We start from the raw sequence: 23,024 nt of genomic DNA, 5'->3' as shown, positions 1-23,024 counted from the left end.
TTTCAAACATTTATCTTGAAGGATTTGAAGCCATATCAAAAGTTTCCAAAAATGGAAAATGACCTATAATTTTCAAGTTTCCAAAAATAGCAAGTTTTTGGACCAACTTCAACTCAACTTTCCAACATCAAAGAAGCTTCAAATTAAATTTTTTCCAACATGAAAGTTGAATATCTCTTTCTCCCATTTCCAAAAAGTCCAAGATCATGAATTTCTAATGAATGGTTAAGGAGTTATGATCAAATCATGACAAAGTGTGCTTGAAAATTCAAATGGCCATATCTTTTGAACCAAGGCTCCAATTTTGGTGGTTCTTTTTGCATTTTGTTCCTCATGACATGCACTTTCCAAATATCTCATTACATGGCATGAATTTCATTTGCATGATCATTTACTTATTCATGAAGTTTCTTGAAGGAAAATTACTAAAATCAATTTGGGTTATCATATGCATGAAATACCAATTCTAATGTGTGCATGGGCTATTTTTGAGTGGATTTGGGCCACCTTTGGGCACTGTTCACGCATGCATCTCATGCATGAGGTGAAAACACCAATTTGTGCACACACCTTGTAACTTGTTAATCCCAATTTGTTTTGGCTTAAGCATGATTTCAGATTCATTAACAAGGCATATATAATCATAATCACAACTGCATTGATCATTAACAACACTTTCAGATCTAGATCTAGAAACTTTTCAAAATTTTCTCTCAAAAAGAACTTCCAATTTTCTCACACAAAGACCATTTCTCTTATTAAATTCATGATCATGAAGTGTTTTTGAGGAGGATTGAACGTGAATTTGGAGGAGTTCGTGCCATACTCAACCATACATGAAGCTTGAAGCATTAACGGAATTTTCAAATTCAACTAGATTCGCATGTGTTTGAGCTTCAATCTCTCCATCAATCATCTCGACAAGCATTGTAGAGGAGCTTTGGACCATTGCTGAGCCTTGTAGCATGCGTTTCCAACTTGTTGTTCTTCAAGAGGTCAAGTTTCGATCTCACTTATTCTCAAATTCACTGTTATATTTGTGTAAATCTTGTGTTGGTGATGATTCTGAGCAAAAAATCAAGTGAAATGGTGCATTATTCATGAAGTTATGTGTATTTGAAATTTGGATGTCCAATCTTATTCTCTTCGATTTGAACGATGCATGATGTTTTAGCATGATTTGTGTTTTGATCTTTAATGTACATGAGACAAGGATTCGTTTGGTATGAATTCTTTTGATTTCTGGAATTTTTCTGGATTTTCTGGAATTTGCTCATGAAGTTCATGCGATCTTCATCTTCAACCTCATGAAGAGGATGAAGATCATCATCGTTTCCAGAATAGCCACGAATTTGCTACGAAACCTTCATCATTTGCTACGAATTCTGGATTGCTTTGCCAGGCTTAGGGTTTTAACCAAAACGATGTCGTTTTGGTGAGGCGCTCATATTTGAATCTGGACCAGGTTCGATCCTGGTCGAGCGCTGTTTTCAAATTTTAATCCATTTTCACATGTTCCCTCCATTATTCCATGCTTTGTTCATTTTTAAATTCCAATTTTTCTCCCAACTTCATAAAATCATATAAAATTGAAAAATCATCCAATTCAATCCCAATTTTTTGCAAAATGCTCCTTGTTTTGTCTAGTTTTTTATGATCATAAATTGGAAAATTGTGCATGGCGGGAAATTGATTGGCTCTAGGTTGATTGAACACATGTACATTTAGGACCTTGCCTTGTTCAAATTATCATGAAATGGTTGTTTTTAATCCAGTGCACTTGAATGTTTGCATGCTGATTCTAGACACATTGATGGACATTTTGGATTTGGTTTGACATTTTTCCCATGCTCCATTTCTGTTTTGTGTACATGCTAACATGGTGTGACAATTTGTGTCACACATTTGGTTGTTCAATTTGTACAATTTGATTTCCATGCCAAATGACCTCTAATGCTTCTGATTTTTTGTATGATGGATGTTTTGAATGTGTTGAATGCTCATGATTTTTTCCAGATTTATTTGAATCATTTCTGATTTGATTTGGAACTTTGAATCTCAATGTCCATTTGTATACCTTGAATTGGTCTTTGACTTCTCTTGTACATGAAATGAACTTGCCTATTGATTTTGCTTTGGTTCTTTTTAGGATTTACTCTTGATTGATTAAATATGATCCATGTTGAGTTTGAAGTTCTATTTTGGATTTTTGATCCTCTTTTGACCCTAGGCTTTGACCTAGTGGTTTGGACTTACCATTTGGGTTGTGAATTTCAGGTTCAAGTCTACATTTCCATGATTAGAGTGGCTCCTTCATTTAAGCTTGGTCATTTGTTGTTATTTGCTAACCTTTGTGTGTTTTGTAGGTTGAGAATAATTCATTTGTGTTTGCCTTGTGGATTACTCATTGTTGTCTGATGATGACTTGTTGTCTGTTTGATATTGACTGTTGACTGTTGGTCTGAACTGTGTATTGATTGGTTTAGCTGTTTCCGCAGGTACCTAAGTTGCTTTAAGTTCATTTGAACTTGCTTGGCATTGCTTGTGGTTTGCATACCACTGAGGTATAATTCCTTGATCTTCATGTAGTCTGGAAGACCTACTGTTATTGGTAGGCACCTGTCTGAAGCCCTCCTTAAGAGGCAATGCTTGTGGATGTCTAATTTTGTGCTAAGCAGGTAAAGTCCTCTTATGAGGCAATTGGAAGATAAAAGGGATGTACAATCCATCCCCTGCTATTCAGTTGTGTCATTCACTTTGCTCACACCATGTGTTGATGCATTGTGAGTAAGAACCCAAAATCTTGTCCATAGAGTCAGTCACTTGTGGAGAAGAGTTCCTACATTCTGAACTCCCACACTTTCTATTTGAGTCAAGCTCTCCCAGGCCAGGGGTAAGAGCTGTGAGGTCTTACCCTCACTTCCCATTTCATCTGCTTCACCCTAACTCTCAATGTTAGGGTTAAGAGCTAAAAACACCCCATTCCAGTTGGCTTGTTTCTACAGCCTAGCCTTGTATGAGCCAATTGTTTGCATATAGTGTGTGTGCTTGCTTTATTGTGCTTGTTTGCTTGATTGTGCTGTTTAAGCTAGCTTGTTTCCTGTGCAAGTTAGGATAGAAACTTCAATGTAGGGATCTTATGCATGACAACTTCTAGGCTCGAGTCGTAGTCTCCCTAGTAGCTTGTTATCTTCCCTGTGTCTCTGGTTAGGTTAGAAGTTCTTTCCCTGTTAAGGGGAGCTACGTTGCCCTGATCCTCATACCAGATGAGGTACGTAGGCAGGAGATGAGCTGATCTCTCCGGGCGCCCTTTTTCTTTTTCAACCCTTTGTGTGTGTTGGAGTTTGACATAAGTCCAGCGATTGGCAGTTGGTTTCCTGTGTCTTGTTATCCCTTTGTGTGTGTTTGGAGTCTGACGTAAGTCCAGCGATTGGCAGTTGGTTTCCTGTGTCTTGTTTGCTTGTTGGAGTCTGACGTAAGTCCAGCGATTGGCAGTTGGTTTCCTGTGTGTGTTTGTTGGTCCAGATTCTGATGTAAGTCCAGTGATTGGCATTCGGTTTCCAGGTTTGCCTGTTTGTGTGGAGTCTGACGTAAGTCCAGCGAGTGGCAGTCGGTTTCCTGTGTTTGTGTTTTATTTGGCGTGCGTTAGCCGAGCTACGAGTGCTCTGATTCTTCTCTGGTTAAGAGAAGATACGTATGCATAGGATGCGATCTCCTAGCGAGCATGTTTCCCCTGTTCCCGAACTACGTCGACTCTGATGTCTGTGTCTGACAGACTACGTAGGCCCAGGATGCGATATCCTGCCGAGTCCTCTTCTCCCGTTTCTTCCGTTTTTCATCTGTGTTTGTTTCCAGCGTGTGTGCAGTGTTTGAGCAGTCTTTAGCAACTTTTCTTCTATTCTTTCTGAGCGTGGATCCCGTCGAGTACGACGGATGCGTAGGGGTGCTAATACCTTCCCTTCGCATAACCGACTCCCGATCCCATCTTTCTCTGGTCGCGAGACCATGTCCTCTCCAGGTTTACTTCGAGCGTTTCCTTTCCCTCTTTTGGGATAAATAACGCACGGTGGCGGCTCTGTTGTTTTCTTTTCCCGCCGGTTTTTCGCGTAATGCGACACCCCTCTATGCAAGAAATAATTCTCTCATTCTTTACAACGTAATCTACACCGAGGCTCCCAGCAGCAAGCAAATAGCTAGATATACTGGCCAAAGGAAACTTAGTCCAATTGCCTTCAAACATTACTTTCTCTGCACTCACGAATTCAACCTTTGGTGGCGTGATTACTATGAAACAAATTTTTTTGATGTTCCTGCATTTCATCATCATCTTACCAAAGTTTTTACTTCTGTGCAGGATAAGGTTAAAAAAGGTATTTCGACTCACATCAAAGAAATCCAAGCTTTCCAAAAGTACTTTGAAACTTCCTATAGACCTGATGATCTTAGTCAAACCGTCCATGAAGCAGCAGTTACTCTGAAAGAGAAATTTACTATGAAAATGGAATTTTTAAAATTACCTTCGTATGTTAAACCTTAGCAACGATATCAAACTAATTTTGATATGTATCCTCCTAAATTCCCTCGACTGCCAAGTGCTGAATTTGGTGTGCCTTTTAGCCCTCCATTTCCAGATTGGTTCGTCTGTGGGGACTTTATAAAAATCCTTCGACAAGAATCTCAGAAAAAATATAACCAGGTGGTTTCGACTAAGCACAACTTGGATAGTTTCAAAGGGCACCTCCATATTGGCATAGAAGTCGTTCATATAGAATCTGAAATCTATGAAGGTATGGAATGTGAGGTTTTTCGACTCACTCATTCTCTTGGTCCTTCTCACTTATTTATTTTGCAATAATTTGATTCTTTTTCCAACTGTAAGTGTTCCGGCCAAGAAATTTGTCCCCACAACAAAAAGATCCATTGAAGCAAGAGAGGAAGATACTAGCAAAGCAACAACAACAAAGGTATGTGCATTCCATATACTGACACCTTCGACTTAGGTATCACTTTCTTGTTGCTAATTATTTGCCTTCTTATTTTTCTTTAGGCCAACCGAAAGCCACCGCTAACCCCCGAGAAAAGAAAGCAAAAAGAAACTGAGGTCGAAACCATTGAATCTGATGACGAAGACATATCTCTGTGTGCCTATAAACCCACCAAATAAAGGTGGAAGAAACAACTGAAGCTTCAAGGTGCTCCTGCCCATCCGAAAACAAAAACCAGTGAATTGAAAAGACCTCCTGCCCTAAAAATACCTGGGGCTGAATCTGAGCCTAAGTCGAAGAAGATGCTTGAAAAAATGGAGAGTGATAACTCTAGTCCTGGGGCTAAAGACCCTAAGGTAAAATGCCTCACCTTTACTTTTGAATAATTAACTGCATTCTCCTTTTACTTTCGACTTACCCCAATCTTTGTCTTATTTTCAGGTTGCTGCAGGAAGTCCCCAACATCCAACCGTCACATCAATCGTCATTACAATTCTCCATGAAAGTAGTGGGGCTCCCACTTACCATCTTATAACTCCTCTTGATTCTGAAAAAGGGTCTATGGGCGAAGTAAACAATCCTGCTGCAGAAAGACAAGAAAAATCTCCACCAAAAATCATCACCCAACATTCCCATACTAGTGGCTCTGAACCTGAAGATGAGCAAAATGAAGATGCCCCAGTGGAAAAAGATGCAGAAATGCAAGACATTGGGGAAATTCCTGAAGACGAATCTGAAGACGGTTCACCCGAAACTAACCAAGATATGGGTGATCCTGATAACAAAGAAGAAGATGATCAATCTATGTTTAACTTTGATGTAGAACCCCCAGAGGACGAGGATAAGGATCGAAACGATGTTGGTGATGAAGAAAGGAATGCCCCAGAGGATCAACAAATACCGGAATAGCCCAAGACCAACTCAAAAGTTGATATTGCCAACAATGCCATAAGGCCTTCGACAGACATTACCATTGCACTATCTCCTGCAGAGTTAGAAGTGCTAAAACGAAGCAATCCACTGGAATATCTGAAGGCCATCATTAGGGCCATAGGTAGCTCGTTAGGGAAAAGTCCTAGCACTTCGACAGTATCATGAGGTCCAATTACAAGCCAGTCTGGTAGTGAAGTGCTCTAGAAACTTAAAGAGAAAGCCTTCGACATTGACTTAATCCAACTTTTAGAGAATGGCACCTCTGCCTCCTACGAGATCAAAGATCTCCTAAAACAAATCAATGTCGTACATGCCTCCTCGGAAGTCGCATATTTGGTCATGGATTTGGGGTTGCTGATTGATTGTGTTGTTGATGACCTTAGTCGAATAAGGGAAACTTCTAACAAAATTCAAAGTAAATCAAAAACCCAGACAGCTGAATGGGACACAAACTCTGAATCCATTGCGGAAATTGCTGAGTTGGAGAAAGCTTCTGAGAAGAATAAGAAGGAAGTCGAAGCCTGTGACAAGAACATAAAAGCTTGGGAACAACAAATCAAAGAGTTGCAAACCAAAATACTCAAGGCTAATAAGCAAAAAGAGAAACTCCTAAAGCTGGACGAATATGTGCTGGCGAAAGAAGTTCAAATTGGCTTGCAACATGTGGAAAGGGCCCAAAAATTGGGAGAGGAGATTGACACTCTTACTTCTTACAAATCTGGTAGGGAACGTCGCTTACAACTTCAAAAATAGAAGTACCAGAAAATGAAAGAATCTCTCCCCTTTTGAATGGGTCGAATTTATTCAAAGTGTTTGTCTCCTGCACAATTTAATTCTAATGTAATGATTTTTAAAGCCCTTCGTGTCTCTTTATATAATGACTTGGCCATTTTGGCAATCTGGTTGGCGTTGATTTTACCATTTTGGCTTTGAATCTTTTACATAAATTACTCTTTCTCTATTTTTACCTCCTGAAATGCAGTCTTATATTTATTCAAATACTTTCCATTTCTTCTCAAGAGTCTTCGATCTTCAACCAACTCTTCGATTTCGTATGTGCCGTTTGAAAAAACTTGAGTAATTTGAAAAGGGCCTTCCCACTTAGGGGATCATTTTCCAAATGTTCTATCTTTTCGATCCATGGGTAAAATCACTTTCCACACTAAATCTCTAGTGAAGAATAAGTTAACTTTGACCCTTTTATTATACGACTTTTCTACTCTATTTTTCTGCCTTTTTAATAGTTCTAAGGCATTAAATCTTTCTTCATCTAAATCAACTAATTCATCCAACATCATGTTCCAATAAGACTCAGATGGAATCTCATGGTGCCTCTGAATTCTTGTTGACTGTAAGTAGATTTCGACTGGAAAAACAACATCATGACCATATGTTAATCGGAAAGGCGTAACATTTGTAGCCTCTTTAGGCGAGGTTCGACATGCCCATAAAATCTGGTCTAATGTCTTATGCAAATTTCTTGGCTTTTTTTGCACATGCTTTTTAATTAACCCAATTACTACCTTATTCACTTCTTCGACCTGACCATTAGCCTGAGCGTAATAGGGTGTAGACATTAATAATTTGAACCCCATTTCCTTATCAAACTTCTGGGCTTTTCGACCAGTGAAAATTGATCCTTGATCCATTATAATAGTTTATGGGATTCCAAACCTATAAACGATTTGCTTCTGAATGAATTTGATTACAGTCTCTTGGCTGACATTCATCAAAGGTATAGCTTCAACCCACTTGGTGAAATAATCTATACCCACTAGAATGTATCTTTGGATTTTAGATGACGCTGATTGAATATCTCCAACTAGGTTTAACGTCCAACCTCTAAAAGGCTAAGGTTTCACAATGGAGTGGAGTTCGCTTGCAGGGATATGTTATATGCCTGCACGCACTTGGCACTCTTGACACCTTTTAGCAAATTCCATACAATCCTTAAGCATGGTGGGCCAATACATTCCTTGTCGAAATAATATCCATTTCATTTTATGACCCACTTAATGTGCCTCCACATGCCCCACTATGGACACTAGAGAGGGCTATGTATGCCTCAGATTCACTAAGGCATTTAAGTAAGACTCCTTGAGGTATCTTTTTGAACAATTAGTTTCCCATAAGAATGTAACTTAAAGCTCGATACCTGATTTTTCATTTAGTAGATGCTGTTGGATTTTCTAAATATTCTACAATTGGATTTCTCCAATCTTCATCTGCCAAACAGTCCATTGCTAAAATCTCGAAATTCTCTTCGTCAACATATCCTAGCTTTGCTTCCTCTAAATCTGATGGGGAGAGTCTAGTCGACACTACTCTTCTTCCGACCTCGATCACATCTTGTAATTTCTCTTTTGAAATTTTATATCCAGAGGCAATTTGATCTAAATCATTGGCCTCTTGATTCTGAAGTCGAGGTATATGTTGAATGTTTACCACTTCAAACTTACGTAAGAGTCTACTAGCTATTGCAAAGTACATAATCAAATTTTCTTTAACACATTTGTACTCCTTTGTGATTTGTTTTATTACCAAATCCTAGGCTCCCACTATTTCGACTCGAGTTGCCCCCAATTCCAATAAGATCTCAAGGCCGGCTATCAAAGCCTCATACTCAGCCTTATTGTTCGAGCAAAGACCTTCGACCTTGTACTTGAATTTTGTTGGAATTTTTCTTGGAGAAATAATTAATATTCCTACACCCGTTCCATCCTTATGAGTAGAACCATCAAAGTATAACTCCCAAGGCTCAAACTCCAGATAATTTAAGGAGTTTTGTACTATTGAGTGGTCAACTATAAAGTCTGCTACCACTTGTCCCTTAACAGCCTTTAAAGGCATATAAGTTAAAGAATACTCAGTCAAAGCCAAAGCCCATTTACCAATTTGACTATGTAAGATAGGTTTAGATAACATATGCTTAATAACGTCGAAATGGGATGAAACGTACACATCAACTGGCTTTATATAATGCCTTAATTTTGTACAAGATAAATATAGACATAGGCATAATTTTTTGACTATACTATATCTGGTTTCTGCATCATTTAGAACTCTACTAAGGTAGATAATGGCCTTTTCGACGCCATTATCATCCTCCTGAGCCAACATGCTTCCTAAAGTTACATCAGATGCAACTATGTACAATCTCATCTATTCCTACAAGGAGGTGACAAAATCGGAGGATGCACAAGGTAGTCTTTGATCTTGTCAAAAGCCTCTTGTTGTACTTGCCCTTATTCAAAGCTTTCCTGCTTGAGTTGAAATAGAGGTGAGAAGGATTAAGTCTTGCCATTTAAGTTCGATATAAACCTTCTTAAGAAGTTGATCTTACCTATAAACGACTGAAGTTCCTTCTTTGTTGATGGTGCTTTCGTCTCCATAATGGCCTTGGTCCTGTTCTGATTAATTTCGATCCCTTTCTTATGGATTACGGAGCCTAAGAAATCCCCTTCCTGCACACAAAAAGCACACTTTAGAGGATTCATTTTTAGACCATGTTTCCTCATTCTTTCGAATGATTGTCGAAGATGGTCTATATGATTCTTTGCTGAAACGGACTTAACCACAATATCATCTATATAGATTTGCATAAACGTTTCAATGAAATCATGGAAAATGGAATTCATTGCATACTGATAAGTTTCCCCAGCATTTTTTTAGGCCAAAAGGCATTACTATCCATTCGTAGGTGCCTAATGCTCTGGGACATCGAAATTCTGTTTTTGGCACATCTTCATCAACAATGAAAATCTGGTTATATCCAGAATAATCATCGAGCATACAAAGATACCCGTGTCCTGCAGAAGAATCTACTAGCATTTCCGATACATGCATTGGATACTCATCTTTTGGGGTTGAAACATTCAAATCTCGGAAGTCAATGAACCCCTAAGAGTACCGTTCTTTTTAATAGCCGGTACAATATTAGCAATCCATTCAACATACCTGGTTGTGCGAATTAATTGCATCTGAGAAGCCTTTCGACCTCCTATTTGATCTTCGACAGAACTTCGGGTGCAAACTGCCTCGGGGTCTTCTTGATAGGCTTCTTCCCATGCTTTATTGGCAACTTCAGTTCGACCAGATCTTTACTCAAACTAGGCATTTCATTGTAATCCCATGTGAAGCAGTCTTTATACTCCTTCAGTAACTGGATCACTTTGATCCTGAGTCCTGGGCTGATATTGGCACTTACGTATATGGGCCTTTTGATTCCCCATGTCCCCAAGTCGATTTCTTCTAATGGATCATGTGCTAGCATCTTCGTATTACTTTCTAGTGGATCCTTTTCAAAACCTGAAGGCTCATCACCATAGATGGCGTCGAGCCTCTGGCTTTGCATTTCGTCTGGAACCTTATCAGGTGGTTTTGGATCGAAGTCCTTACCAGGACCATCCAAGTGCATTTCTATCTTTTTGGCTTCGACAACCATGTATTTAACTTCAGCCTCTAAGGCCATTTTCAATTTATTTTCGGCTACATAAGCCAAAATCTTTTTAATGTCTTCAGATCAGACATCATCACCGAATTCACTTTCCAAACCCGTGGTTTGGATACCTTCGGTACCTCCATAGCCGAAGTCCTCTTTGCCTACCACTTCTCTATCCCATTGAAACCCGTAGGTTGAGTGCAAATAGAGGGAGCAAAATGTGTTGTTCGTAGGTAAAAGGTCGAAACCTATTGGACTGCAAGGCTTTATGTGGGCCAGGTTCTTGTCGAAGCTGCTTCTGTCCACATGATTAACTTCGACCATGAAATATCTTTGGTATGCTTCTATATTTTCCACGATCCCATCGCTTCGCTAGATGGTGACCCTCTGGTGCATCGAAGAAGGGTCTGCACCTATGCCATGAATTCATTCCCTACCCAACAACAAATTATAGTTGGCTTTTGATGCTATCACCATGAACATTGTCGGCCTTGTTATTATGCCGATAGTGAGGTTAACTTGTATCACCCCTATTTTAGTTACTACTTTCTCTTCATAGTTCGAGAAAACCATGTTGTGGGGCCTTGTGTCGGTGTCATCCTTGTCGTACCTTTTTAGCATGTAGTGCGACATCAAGTTCACTGCCGCTCCACCATCAACGAGGATCTCATTTACCCTCACATTTCCTACTTTTCCTCTAATAAACATAGGTTTTAGATGGCTTTTTATCGACTTATCTGACCTTTTGAAGAAGGCGTTTTGCTCCTCCACACATCCATTGTGCATGATGTAATAACACACAGGATTGTGTCTATCCATCTCCATTTTAGCCATATCTTCTGGCTCTCCACCTCCATGACTTGGTCATATTCTCTGAGAAGGACGGATACCATGTTGCACATAATGTCTAGAGAAGCGTCTGAATCAGAATCGAAGTCGTCTGTCATCATGTCTTTGTCATGATCAGACTTTACCACATACACTTTCTCTTGAGGAGAAAATAACTTCCTCTCGACCGACTTCCTTTCCTCTTTCTTTTCCTGCTTCAGCGGCATGTTGCTACTTGATTTAGGCTTCTCCAGTTCTGCAACTTCTCTTTCGACTTTCCTTTGTCGTTGTTGCCTTCTCCACTAGGATCGGGACATTGGGTTCTTTCCTTTGTAATTTTCAGAATGATATGCCCCTTGTTTTGATGCGTGAAACTCTTTTCGGTAGGCCATTAAAGACCCTCTTTCGACATTAAAATTTTTCCATTTTTGATGGCCCTATCCTCTACCTTCGACTGGTTTTGTTCAAGTACCCCTAAGGGCTTCAGTAGTAGGCCTATAGGCTGAAGGCCTCTTCTCCTGAAGAGGTAGGCCCTTTTGGTTTCTCCTTCTAGGATCGCATCTTCTGTCGGAAGCTTGGATATTACTGGGGTCCCTCCAATTTCTCCCCTTCTTGGCCAGTCGAACCCCCTCAAGGTTTTCCGCACCTTTTCTTGTCGAATACCGAACTGCACCTTGGGCACATCATCAGTTCCGACCTTTTTCTCTAGCACCTATGGAGGAATTTGACCAGGTCGTCCTCATGTTTTGGGTATGTCATTTTGTTGTATTCTTCCTGTCGGAGGCTTTCTTCATCTACCTCCATTTCAGCGGTCTTCTGGGTCAATTCGACCATGTTAACTCCCATGTTGATATCCTCATTAATGTACAACTTCTGCAATTTAAGTCTAAGGCCCTCAGTGGCCTCAATCATGTTTATGTGTATGAAACCTTTAGTTGTCTCATTTGTTGTGAAATTGACAACAATTCCCTTATTGAGATCCTCAGTGACCTCTCTATTGAAACCCTCGGCGGTTTCTGTTGGGAATTTGATGAGGATCCTCAGTGACCCCTTTAGTAGCTTCCTGTTTGAATTCGTCAGAAACTTCGACCATGTCAGCCTTTTCTCTAGAATCTTCAGATACTTCCACCATGTTAACCATGGACGGTTCAGTGTAATGGGCATCAACGATCTAAAGAGGGTCAACATCGATCCTCATCGGAGCCTTCGATTTGTCCCCAAACTAGAGCCTTTCATCCCTTATAGCACCTTGCACAAGATCCTTAAAAATAAAACATTGTGAGGTTTTATGGCCCAAAAAATTATGATACTTACAAAAACCCCTCTTTTTTCTTTGTTCTAGAGAGGGGATCTTAGTGTCAAGAGGCACTATCATTTGGCTATCTTTGATAAGTAAATCGAAGATTTCGTCACATTTAGTGACATCAAAGGTATAAGTTTTCTTAGGGAACCTAGCATCCTTATTGGGATCGGCTGGATTCTTCCAACTTGATGCGGTTAGGACTTTGCAGGAATAAGGCCGTCCTTGCTTTAGTTCAGCAAGGTCGATCTCACCTTCGTTGAAAATCTACCTGTTCCTCAAACATTTCAGGTTCGTCGTTACCTAATTCGACATAGGCTATTCTATCCTTCTTGGTTTCTTTGTTTGCTCTGGCTTTGTCAGCCTTCAAATGTTCCACCTGTCAAACTCTATCAGCCAATTGATTCATATCTCTCAAGTATTTGGTATCCAACTTTTTCCTAATAGAATAGTCAAGGTCACCAGTGGCCATTTCGACCAACTCATGCTCAGACACTTGCATAAAACATATTTCCTTAAGAAGACATAACCTGTTCAGGTAATCATCTATTAACTCAGTAAACTTCCGTTTGATACTGGCCAATTTTTTCAGACTTATCTTCGACTGTCCCATGTAAACTTGCTCATGGAACAGTCTTTCCAAACGAGTCCAAGTATCAATGGAATTCGCTGGTAATGTGGTGAACCACGTAAAGGCATTCTTAATAAGGGAGCTTGGGAAATATTTTATCCTAAGATTATCATTGTTTGCAATTTCCCCCGCCTCTATGAGGTATCTGGCCACGTGTTCTACAGTGGACTCACTAGTATCCCCAGAATACTTGGTGAATTTAGGGACCTTCCACCTAGCGGATAATTCTGACTGCAGAACATACTCAGGTAAAGGTGACGTATAACTTGGCCCGTGGAGGCCAACATCTACCCCATTTCACGCCATGATTCTTTCGACCATGGCTTCCAGATTATTGTTTGCTGCCATATTATCACGTCAAATTTGTTGTACGACTTCGTTAACATTTTGGTGCATATTTACCATTACTACCCTTGGTTCCCTTTCCCTTGGGATTTGTTGTTCAGTCCTAGGGGCTTCGACCCTAGGTGGTTCCACTTCTGTCCCCCTGATTTACCATGTTTGCTTGTGGTGCATTTCGTGGGACCTGGTTAATAGTAAAGCCATCCTCGATGGCTACTCTTGATTTTCTATTATCCATCCTCTTTGAGGGTGTCGAGGAGGTTGTGGGACACCAAAGAAATCTATAGTGTACGACATTTGTGAAGGTAGAGAAAAACAAGAAATGGGGGTTTGAATTGTTTTCATAGACAATAAAAACTTTTGGAGTTTCTACATACACAGAAATTAAAGACAAACAACACAGAAGTTATCCTGGTTCGCTTGAAATTCAAATCTACTCCAGTCCACCCTACCAAGGTGATTTCACCTTAAAAAAGGACTTAATCCAATAATTCTTGAAAGATTACAACAAAGTCTAAGAGTACAATGATCCCTTAGCCGTCTCAAGTCTACAGACTTCACAAGTCACTTGAGGAACTTTTTACAATAACTATTATAGAAATACAAGAAGGTGTTTAGTGCTTCTAGGTAAGCAATATGAACACAATAAGAACAATTGAATCTCACACTAAGAGCAATAACTCGTGTGATAATGTAAAACAAGAATTAGTAAATGATTGAACTTTTGATGAATAGAGTTCTTGTAGGATAGCTTCGTATCTTGGTATGATGATGGTTGGACCTTTTTATAGTGCTTGGAGATGATACCATTGAATGTAGCATTGATGCTGATATCTTATCAATAATGGGACTTAATGACATTATTGTCCTTTCCATAGCAGTTTAGGAGAGTATTCAATTTTCTCCATATAGAGATTTATACCATTTTTGGAATACTTTAGTGTTAAGTCTTGATCTGATCTGTTGGGCATGAATCAGAGTACATGGAATTCAAATATTTCTCTTAGATCTTGTATTATTTAGATAGTTGACTGTAGTGTCTTCTTCAGAGGTTCTTGACTTTCAGAGGTTCTTGACTTTTCACTGACTAGACATCCTTCTGATGTAGGGGTCAATAGAGTTTTCATGAGTGAGATCCTTCAGATGTAGAGTTCCAGATTCTTCAGATGGCAGATGCTATGGACATCATTATGTTCAGAGTCTGAACGAGTACCTTTGACTCTAAGTCAGCTGTTCTGGACTTTTGTGATGACAAATGTTGTTTCATCAGATACATATATATTGTTAGAGTCCTACACACTTAGATAAATTTATTAGGGTGCCAAAATGTTTCATCCTTTGTTATCATCAAAACTTAGAGATAAATTACAGAACCAAAATCTTGTTCTAACAATTTGCGCTACCATTTGTTGGTTCGAATGGGTAGTATCTTGGATCAATGGGTTGAATATTGTACCCATTGTTTGGGCAGACATCTGGACCATTTCATGGTTGTTGCGATAAATTCATGACCATCAAGCTATGAATAAGCTTAACGTTAATAAAACCAGAGTCGCCACAACGCTTTTATTGTTTCCAAAGGAAAAGGGAAAAGTAAGAACAAAACCCAAAGATAAGATGTTTTCAAATCAAAACTAATAAAATGACAGAGATTATAGGTAAGGGGGTTGGTTACACAGAGGGAAGGTGTTAGCACCAAAGTGTCCTAGGTACTCCTAGGGAGCCCTTTTTTATGTGTGTATGTGTTTTTGGTATAAAAAATGTTTGAGAAAAAATAGAGTGTGGGGATGAGAAAAGAATTCATTGATTATATTTTTGTGTTTGACAAGACCTTTGGACTTGTGCCTACGTACCAACATAAAAATGGGGGATCAAAACCTCGTAGTTTGTGGTAACACTTTCAAAGTTGGTGAATTACTTTTAACAAAAGGTTAATAAGAAAGGCACAAAGGGCCAAAAGTTGAGTGAAGTTGTTATTCTTTTTTTTTTGTCTTTTTGAAATGTTAAGTCAGTATGATTAAGTTTATTTACAAATTTGATTTAAGAAAAAGTTTGAAAATCCATTGGCATAAGGCCAAAGTTTCTATTTAAAATAAGGTCTACGTTTGAAATCACAAGCAAAGAAAGTTTTTGAAAATGGGGAGAGATTTTGAAATTTAAGAAGTGGGAGGAGATGAAGAGACTATCTTAAGCATAAATTTAAAAGTTAAGAGTTAAAAAGTTCTGACCAATGGGATGCAAACCAACAGACAAGAATGCCATATAGAAAAGCCACTTTCCCTTTGGACTTTGAATCAAGAAATAAACCATAATCAATTAACCATATCCAGACATCATGAAGATCAATGCATTAAATAAAGATAGCTACATCCAAGCAAGCAATTCCCATAACTAGCAGCCTTCTTTGTCTTCTCATGTATCAGATGAAATATTCCTTGATTAACTCAGAACAAAGCATCAGTCACAAGATCAAAATAACAGTTAGTATAAAGACAAAGTTATAGATGAATTTGAACAAAGTCCAAGACTTGCATTAGATGAAGGCTTAGTTCAAAATAAATTGGTCTCAAAATATTGGCATTGGCCAATTCCTCTTTGCACGGGGAATGTTGCCTAATCTTAAGTCCAATATTTCAGATCAAGATCAACAGTTCACCAGACATTTTTTAGGGTTTTTTGTTCTTATTAAGTATTTTAAGGTCCTAACACCATAAAAAAATCAAAATTCACAAATAATATATACTATCACAAGATATGGCTCAAATGAACAAAGTGAAAATGACATAAACATAAACAAGTTAAATAGAATATAAATGGCAATGCGTGATAAATGACTGGAATTTAAATTGCATAAAGTAAATGCCTTGAAAGTAAAGCAATATTAACAAGAGTTAGTCAAATGTTAGTAAAAAGTTAGTCAAGTGTTAGTGGTGTTTTTTTAATTGATTAAGTCATTCTTTGGAGAACATTCAACCATCCATTCACAAGTATGAATCCTTAAACCAAGACATCTTCCATGGGAAGGGCTCCAACTTAGATAATTCAACAAGTATGCCACTAGCTCCCATGAAAGGAAAAAAAGGTCAACTTCCACACAATACCATGAAGAATGGGAGACTTACAATCTCGCTTACTAAAATGCTATACCTTTAGGGTCAAATTTAGCTATATGTTAAGCAATCGTAATTGGACTTATGTAGAAGTCGCAACTATCTGAGGTCGGGGAATAAAATTTAGGTGTTAATGCATGTTAGAGATTTGGTATGAAGAACCAATCTCCTAAAACATACCACACACTAAAAGAAAATATCAATAGGGAGGGACCTATCTCAGTCATACTTGTATTGGTTCATCTGACACAAGGTCATTAATAAACCAATTAGCCTTAAGACATTAGAGATTTCATTGGTTAAAATGAGGGAATAGGAAAGAAATAGGAATGAATATGAAGAGGGAGGGGGAGATAGATACACAAATTGACCAATGTTGGAATTTCATCAAATCAAAACTATCTATTCATTTTGGGAGATGAAATGTACATTTTATCAATCCCCTAAATCCAATGGTTTTGATCCAACAAAAGTCAAATCAACCTTGACCAAGGCCCAAACAGAAAGTCAAACATCACAAGACCATAAGAATGGATGAACATAATTTTTACACATTTAATCAATTAAAAATCAATTTAAAAATGAATTAAAATACAATTTTATTTGTTCAAAACCTAAAATCTCTTGAAAACACCAAATAAATGGCCAAGAGATTTATCCTAGGTCAAACAAGGTCAAATGACTTTAGACAAAAAAATTCATGATTTTTGAAAAGTCAGAAGTATTTTTAAACAATTAAAAATATGCACAAAAACATTTAATTCATGAAAAATATCAAAATTAATCCAAAAACTAATTTTAATTTAGAATATGAAAGAGAAAAATATTTAGAGATTTGGTGAAAGTCAAATATTTTTTGGATTAAAAATGAAATTAATATGAATTAAACAAAATAAAAGGATTAAACATAAAATGAAAATAGAAAAAACAAGGGCCATCAGATCTCCCTCATTAATTGAGGTAGCATATCTGATGGCCACACGCGTGTGTTCCCTGGTGGTCTTAAGTCAAAGAGATGTACATGTGGTTATCGAAAGCAATGGTCCAAATTATAACATCCAATCATGATCAGATGGCCAGGAGGTGTGTCAACACACCACTGGAGCTAGGGATCCGGTCATCTTCTCCGGTGACCTCCATCGGACTGGTCCAACTTCATTTCAATGGAAAATGAAAAAAAAGGACAGTATTTCAAACAGAAAATGCGCAGGATCATGAATCTGGCCTCAATTTTCTCCAATTCCAAGTATATAGAAAGATACAATGATTTGAATTTCGAGGATCATGAACTGAGTTGCTTCGATTTAACCTCAACACAACTCAATCTTGTTGCCCACATTGGTGGGATTTCAGCCAACCAAAAATCACAAAGAATGGTGAAGAATTGAGAGATAATCGAAGAGATGAAAATTTTGGAAAATACTTTCTTGGTCTTGCTTCCAATTGGCATTGGCTTGACTTCAGAAGCTTGCAGGAGTTGAATTGGATCAAGGAAAAGCTTGGATTCTTGGAGTTTCAATCTCAAAACAGAAGGAGATTTGAAACTCAATTTTCAAATGAAAACGTTCAAGATTATCCTCTAATGGTGATGGTTTGGATTCTAGGTTCAAAGCTTGGGCAAGGTGTCCTTAATTATGAGCAACGAGGGTCTTATTTATAGGCAAGGAAATTGCTTTCTACACATTTCCAAAATTGGCCAAAAATAGCAATTCACCTTGCATCCTTGCATGAGCATGTGATAGGCCTATGAAATGATGCAATCACAAAGTTCCTCATGTGCAATGCTGAAAGCATGTCATGTGATCATGCAATGGAAATTGAAATGTGAATGTGAATTTCATCCAAATGAAACCTTGAAGAGAAACCATATGCATGTCCTCCAATTCTAGGCCAAATGAGATGATCTTAGACTTTTTGGAAAGGTGAGATCAAGGGGAACAACTTTTATGTTGAACACTTTTCCGTTTGAAGCTTGGATAATGATGAATTTTGAGGTGGAAGTTTGGAAAATCAAACATATTTGAAAATATTCATTGACAGTTTTTCTCAACAAACAACTATAGGCCGGGTGGATATCCACTTCACTAATGACAGTTTTCCGAGAACCGTCGAACTCTTTGACAATCACGCCACTGTATCTCATTGGGGCAACTTGATAAGAAAGTCTTGACATAGTTGATTACGGATGGACATTCAAAGACGAACCAGTTTCAACCAACACATTGGAGATAGTGTCCTCCTTACAATTCATTGAAATATGCAACGCCAAATTGTGATTTTGGCCTTCCTCAGGAAGCTCTTCATCATAAAAGCTCAAATTATTGCAAGAAGTAATGTTGGCAACAATGTGGTCAAACTGATCCACAATCAAATCATACTCAACGTAAGCATGCTCTATCACTTTTTGCAATGCTTCCCTATATGCCTCAGAATTCATTAATAATGATAGCACGAAGATCTTTGACGGAGTCTGGAGCAGCTGCTCTACAACATTAAATTCACTTCTCTTAATCAGCTTTAAAACTTCATCATTATTGTTAGTCTTCAGTTTACTGGATTCACCTGATTGACACATTGAAGTACTAATCTCTGCCTTCTTACTTGGTGTAACGTCTTCTACTTCTTTGGGAAAACTGGACCACACACGACCACTACGAGTCACCTTCGCAATATCAGCAATGTTCACCATGGAGTCTGCAACTGGAAGAGGAACCTCTTGAACATTTTCTATCATTGTGGCGTTGTATTGATATGGCATAGCTTTATCGGAAGCATACGGGACAGGGCCCGCTAACCGTATAACCAACGGCGAAACCAACCTGTTGACATTGTTGCTGTTGCTGCTATCAAATTGGATAATTACCCGCTCAGGGGTCTTAAATACCGGTACAATCACGTTCACATTATCTATATCCCTTGACTGGAAAATCTGAATAAGTCCTTCATCCAACAACTTTTGAATATCCCTCTTGATAATAACACATCCACGAGGGTTCACACTTCAAATCACACAACCATCATGGTCATGCTCACATTCGCTGACCAAACAGATGTCTTTATGAATTCCCACCAAAGATTGTTTGATATGGCTAACATCATAAACCTTGAACTCACCAGGACAACCATCTACCATATTGACATAAGCGTTACCATGAGCAGGCAAAGGGTTAGCTTTCAAATTAGGCGCTTTGTCCTTAAAGGACACCATTCCACTCTTTACAAGCTCTTGCACTTCATATTTCAACAGATAGCAGTTCTCTATGTCATGGCCAGGGGATCCCTGGTGAAAAGCACAATGAAGTTCAGGTTTGAACCACATGGAAGTGGCTTAGGAATCTGCAGAGGATTTCTTGGTTGAATGAGGTTCTTGAGAACCAAGGACGAGTATAATTCTGCATACAACATAGGAATAAGATCAAAGGAGACCTTCTTCCTCTCAAAGCTTTGTTGGTTATTGTTGTTGTTATTATAGTTGGTTCTTTGTTGCGGTTGTTGTTGACGTTGTTGTTGCTGAATAAGAACTGATTGATTGTTGGAATTGTTAGAAAATACAGGAATTACTAATGAAACTTGATGTTGATGTTGGCGAGGTTGAGAACTCTTTTCTGATATGAGGCCTCCTCTGCCTCCCCACTGACACTGAATTAGTTTCCCCTTCCTTCCTTTTGGAGAAACTCCCACCATATATCTTGCTAGATGATACTTATTCTTTAGACAGACGTCCTTCACAGACTCCTTATTCTAGCCTCATCCCCATATTTACCATTTCGGTAAAGTCATTGGGAGTACTTGTCATCATACGTTCATAGTAAAATGAACTCAGCGACTTCAAGAAGATCTTCGTCATCTCTTTCTCCTTAAGAGGTGGACTAGTATGGGCAGCCAACTCCGTCTATCTCTGGGCATACTCTTTGAATGTCTCTTTATCTTTCTGAGATATAGACCTCAACTGGTCTCTATCGGGTGCCATGTTCATGTTGTACTTGTACTTCTTGACGAAGGCCTCACCCAAGTCGTTGAAAGTACGAACACTTGCACTGTCCAAACTCATATACCACCTCAAAGCGGCTCTAGCTAAACTGTCTTGGAAATAGTGAATCAGCAACTGATAATTATCAGTTTGAGTAGACATTTTATTGGCATACATAACAAGATGGCTTAGCGGGAAAGTATTCCCTTTGTACTTTTCAAAGTCGGGGACCTTGAACCTAATCGGGATTTTAACATTGGGGACTAGGTAGAGCTCAGTAACACTCTTCCCAAATAAATATTTTCCTCTTAAAGTCTTCAACTCTTTACACAACTCTAGGAACTGATCTTTCATTTCGTCCATTTTCTCATACACATCTGGACCCTCAAATGGCTCAGAATGGTAAATAGTATCCTCAACACGAGGCAGAGTATGAAAAATAGGAGGTGGCACTGACATGACCGGGCTAGATGCCGGCAGATAAACAAAGGTGGGTGCATACCCTTCTGGCATAAAGTTGGATGGCATCCCCAAGGGAATCCAACAGGAATGGAAGGATCAGATTAACTGGCCGCAACAGGAACAGTTGAGGTAACAACCTCAGAAATGACAGACCTCTAGGGAGGAGTTACGGGAGTTGGTGATGAGTGGTTATGTGCAACAATGACAGATTCCATCAGCACCGTTAACCGGGAAATCTCATCCTCTAGCTCTCTATTTACTTGCTCTAGATTCTCCATGATCCTTAGGTTATTAGCGCGAGTGTTATAGCGGTGAGTCAGCTTGGCTGATACACAAAAGAAGAACTGATAAGACATCTGGCGGACAAAACATGCTATGCAAATGATGCATGAAATGCAATGTTTTTTTGATTATTTTTAATTTCAAGGACATATAAAGTTCTATTTGCAAATATATAATAATAACAATTTGATTAACCATAAAATCTCTTTTTATTCACAAAATTCGGAAGGATTACACTGAGTACAATTTCAGAAACCAAAGTACAAATACAAGAGAAAAGAAAACTATCATCCTAAGGATCCCTTAGCAATGATACCATATTATTTGGATGTGGGCGCGTACTTCCTTTAGATGCGTTGAATCTCGGACTCAAAGGATGTCTTCATCAGAGCCTTCTCAAGGACTAGCTGATCAACAATCTTTTTCCAAGCACCGGAAGGATGAGGCATACTAGAGGAAGGTAGACCCTCTAGCTCTCTCTATCTCTTCACTGCCCGGTGTTCAGGAATCTCAATAAGTGCATCCTTGTCCTTAAACTCAAGCTGCAACTCTTCATGCTTTCGGCTGAAAGCATGGAACCGCTCTTCCCACATATCTCTCTCTTGCTTCATCTTGGTGAGTGCGTCTTCCAACTCCTCTACATATTGGTTAGAGAGAGTTAATGGCTCAACCACAACCAAAGACATAGGTCTTTCACAAACATATGACATCTTTAGCTCCAAAGCTCTCTTCTTCACCCAAATAATGTAAGCTTCCAAAGTTACATAGTTGCACGGACCAAGCTCGGATCTTCCTTTCCTATGCACATTATGCCAAGCATGCACCATCCTCTGCTTCAAATGTTGGGGATCTTTACCCTCTTGATAAAACAAACCTTCTAATTGAGTGTTATTAGGTTTATCTCTCAAGGGAAACCCAAGTTGACGACAAGCAAAAACAGGGTTGTAGTTGATTCCTCCTTGTGTACCAATAAGAGGCACATTAGAGAATTCACCAGAACTATCAATAATATTCAAGCTACTCAATTCAAAATCATACCAAACAATATCATCATTAGTGAGAGACATAAGTCTCTGAGACCACCGTAGACATTGCTTGTTCTCCAAGAAAGCAGGCGTCTGAGGCAAGTGCGAAATAAACCACTTGTATAAAAGAGGAACACAACAAACAATAGTCCCTCCACCTTTAGAGTTCCTCAAATGCAAAGAGAAATAAATGTCCCCCAACAGAGTAGGAACATGATTCCTAATCAAGAATATTATAATGGCGTTAACATCAACAAAACTGTCAATGTTAGGGAACAAAGCTAGACCATAGATTGGCAATACAAAGATGGCTTCAAAAGCATCCATACTACCGGCTTGAGCAAAGACAGTAGCTTTACCAATGAGGAACTCAGAAGCCAACCCCATAATACCTCCTTTCTTCACTAAATGAGCATCAATATTAGATTTCTTCAGATGAAGAGCTTCAGCTATGATATGAGATATGGGAATCTCCTCTAATCCACTAAAAGGTACTTTGTCAGATACGAGTATTCCCAAGAGATGGGCATACTCCTCCAACGTAGGCACAAGCTGGTAATCAGGAGAAGTGAAGCACCGATAGAGAGGGTCATAAAACTAAACCAAAACACTCAGAAGTCCTTCAACCACATCAGTAGATGATATAGACAAAAGCTTCCCATGGCGTTGCTTTAAGTCCAATGGATCTAATACAAAGGATGACAACTTCCTTAGC

At 38.8% G+C, this 23,024-nt stretch overlaps 1 protein-coding gene across 1 annotated transcript; it reads right to left on the bottom strand.

The window, feature by feature from the left end:
- Positions 1–7,027: 7,027 nt before the first annotated feature.
- Positions 7,028–7,567, bottom strand: LOC127078550 (uncharacterized). The gene has a single exon (XM_051018996.1). The coding sequence runs from the start codon at positions 7,565–7,567 to the stop codon at positions 7,028–7,030; it is 540 nt and encodes a 179-aa protein (XP_050874953.1).
- Between the last annotated feature and the right edge of the window lie 15,457 nt (positions 7,568–23,024).

Source organism: Lathyrus oleraceus, chromosome 5, assembly GCF_024323335.1.
Source record: "Lathyrus oleraceus cultivar Zhongwan6 chromosome 5, CAAS_Psat_ZW6_1.0, whole genome shotgun sequence".
NCBI classification, from domain to species: Eukaryota; Viridiplantae; Streptophyta; class Magnoliopsida; order Fabales; family Fabaceae; genus Lathyrus; species Lathyrus oleraceus.
Note: the sequence above shows the minus strand (reverse complement) of the source record. Positions and strands in the feature narration are given on the sequence as shown.

Coding starts and splice junctions, on each gene's coding strand:
- LOC127078550 (XM_051018996.1), bottom strand. CDS start 7,567: ATGGATCAAGGATCAATTTTCACTGGTCGAAAAGCCCAGAAGTTTGAT.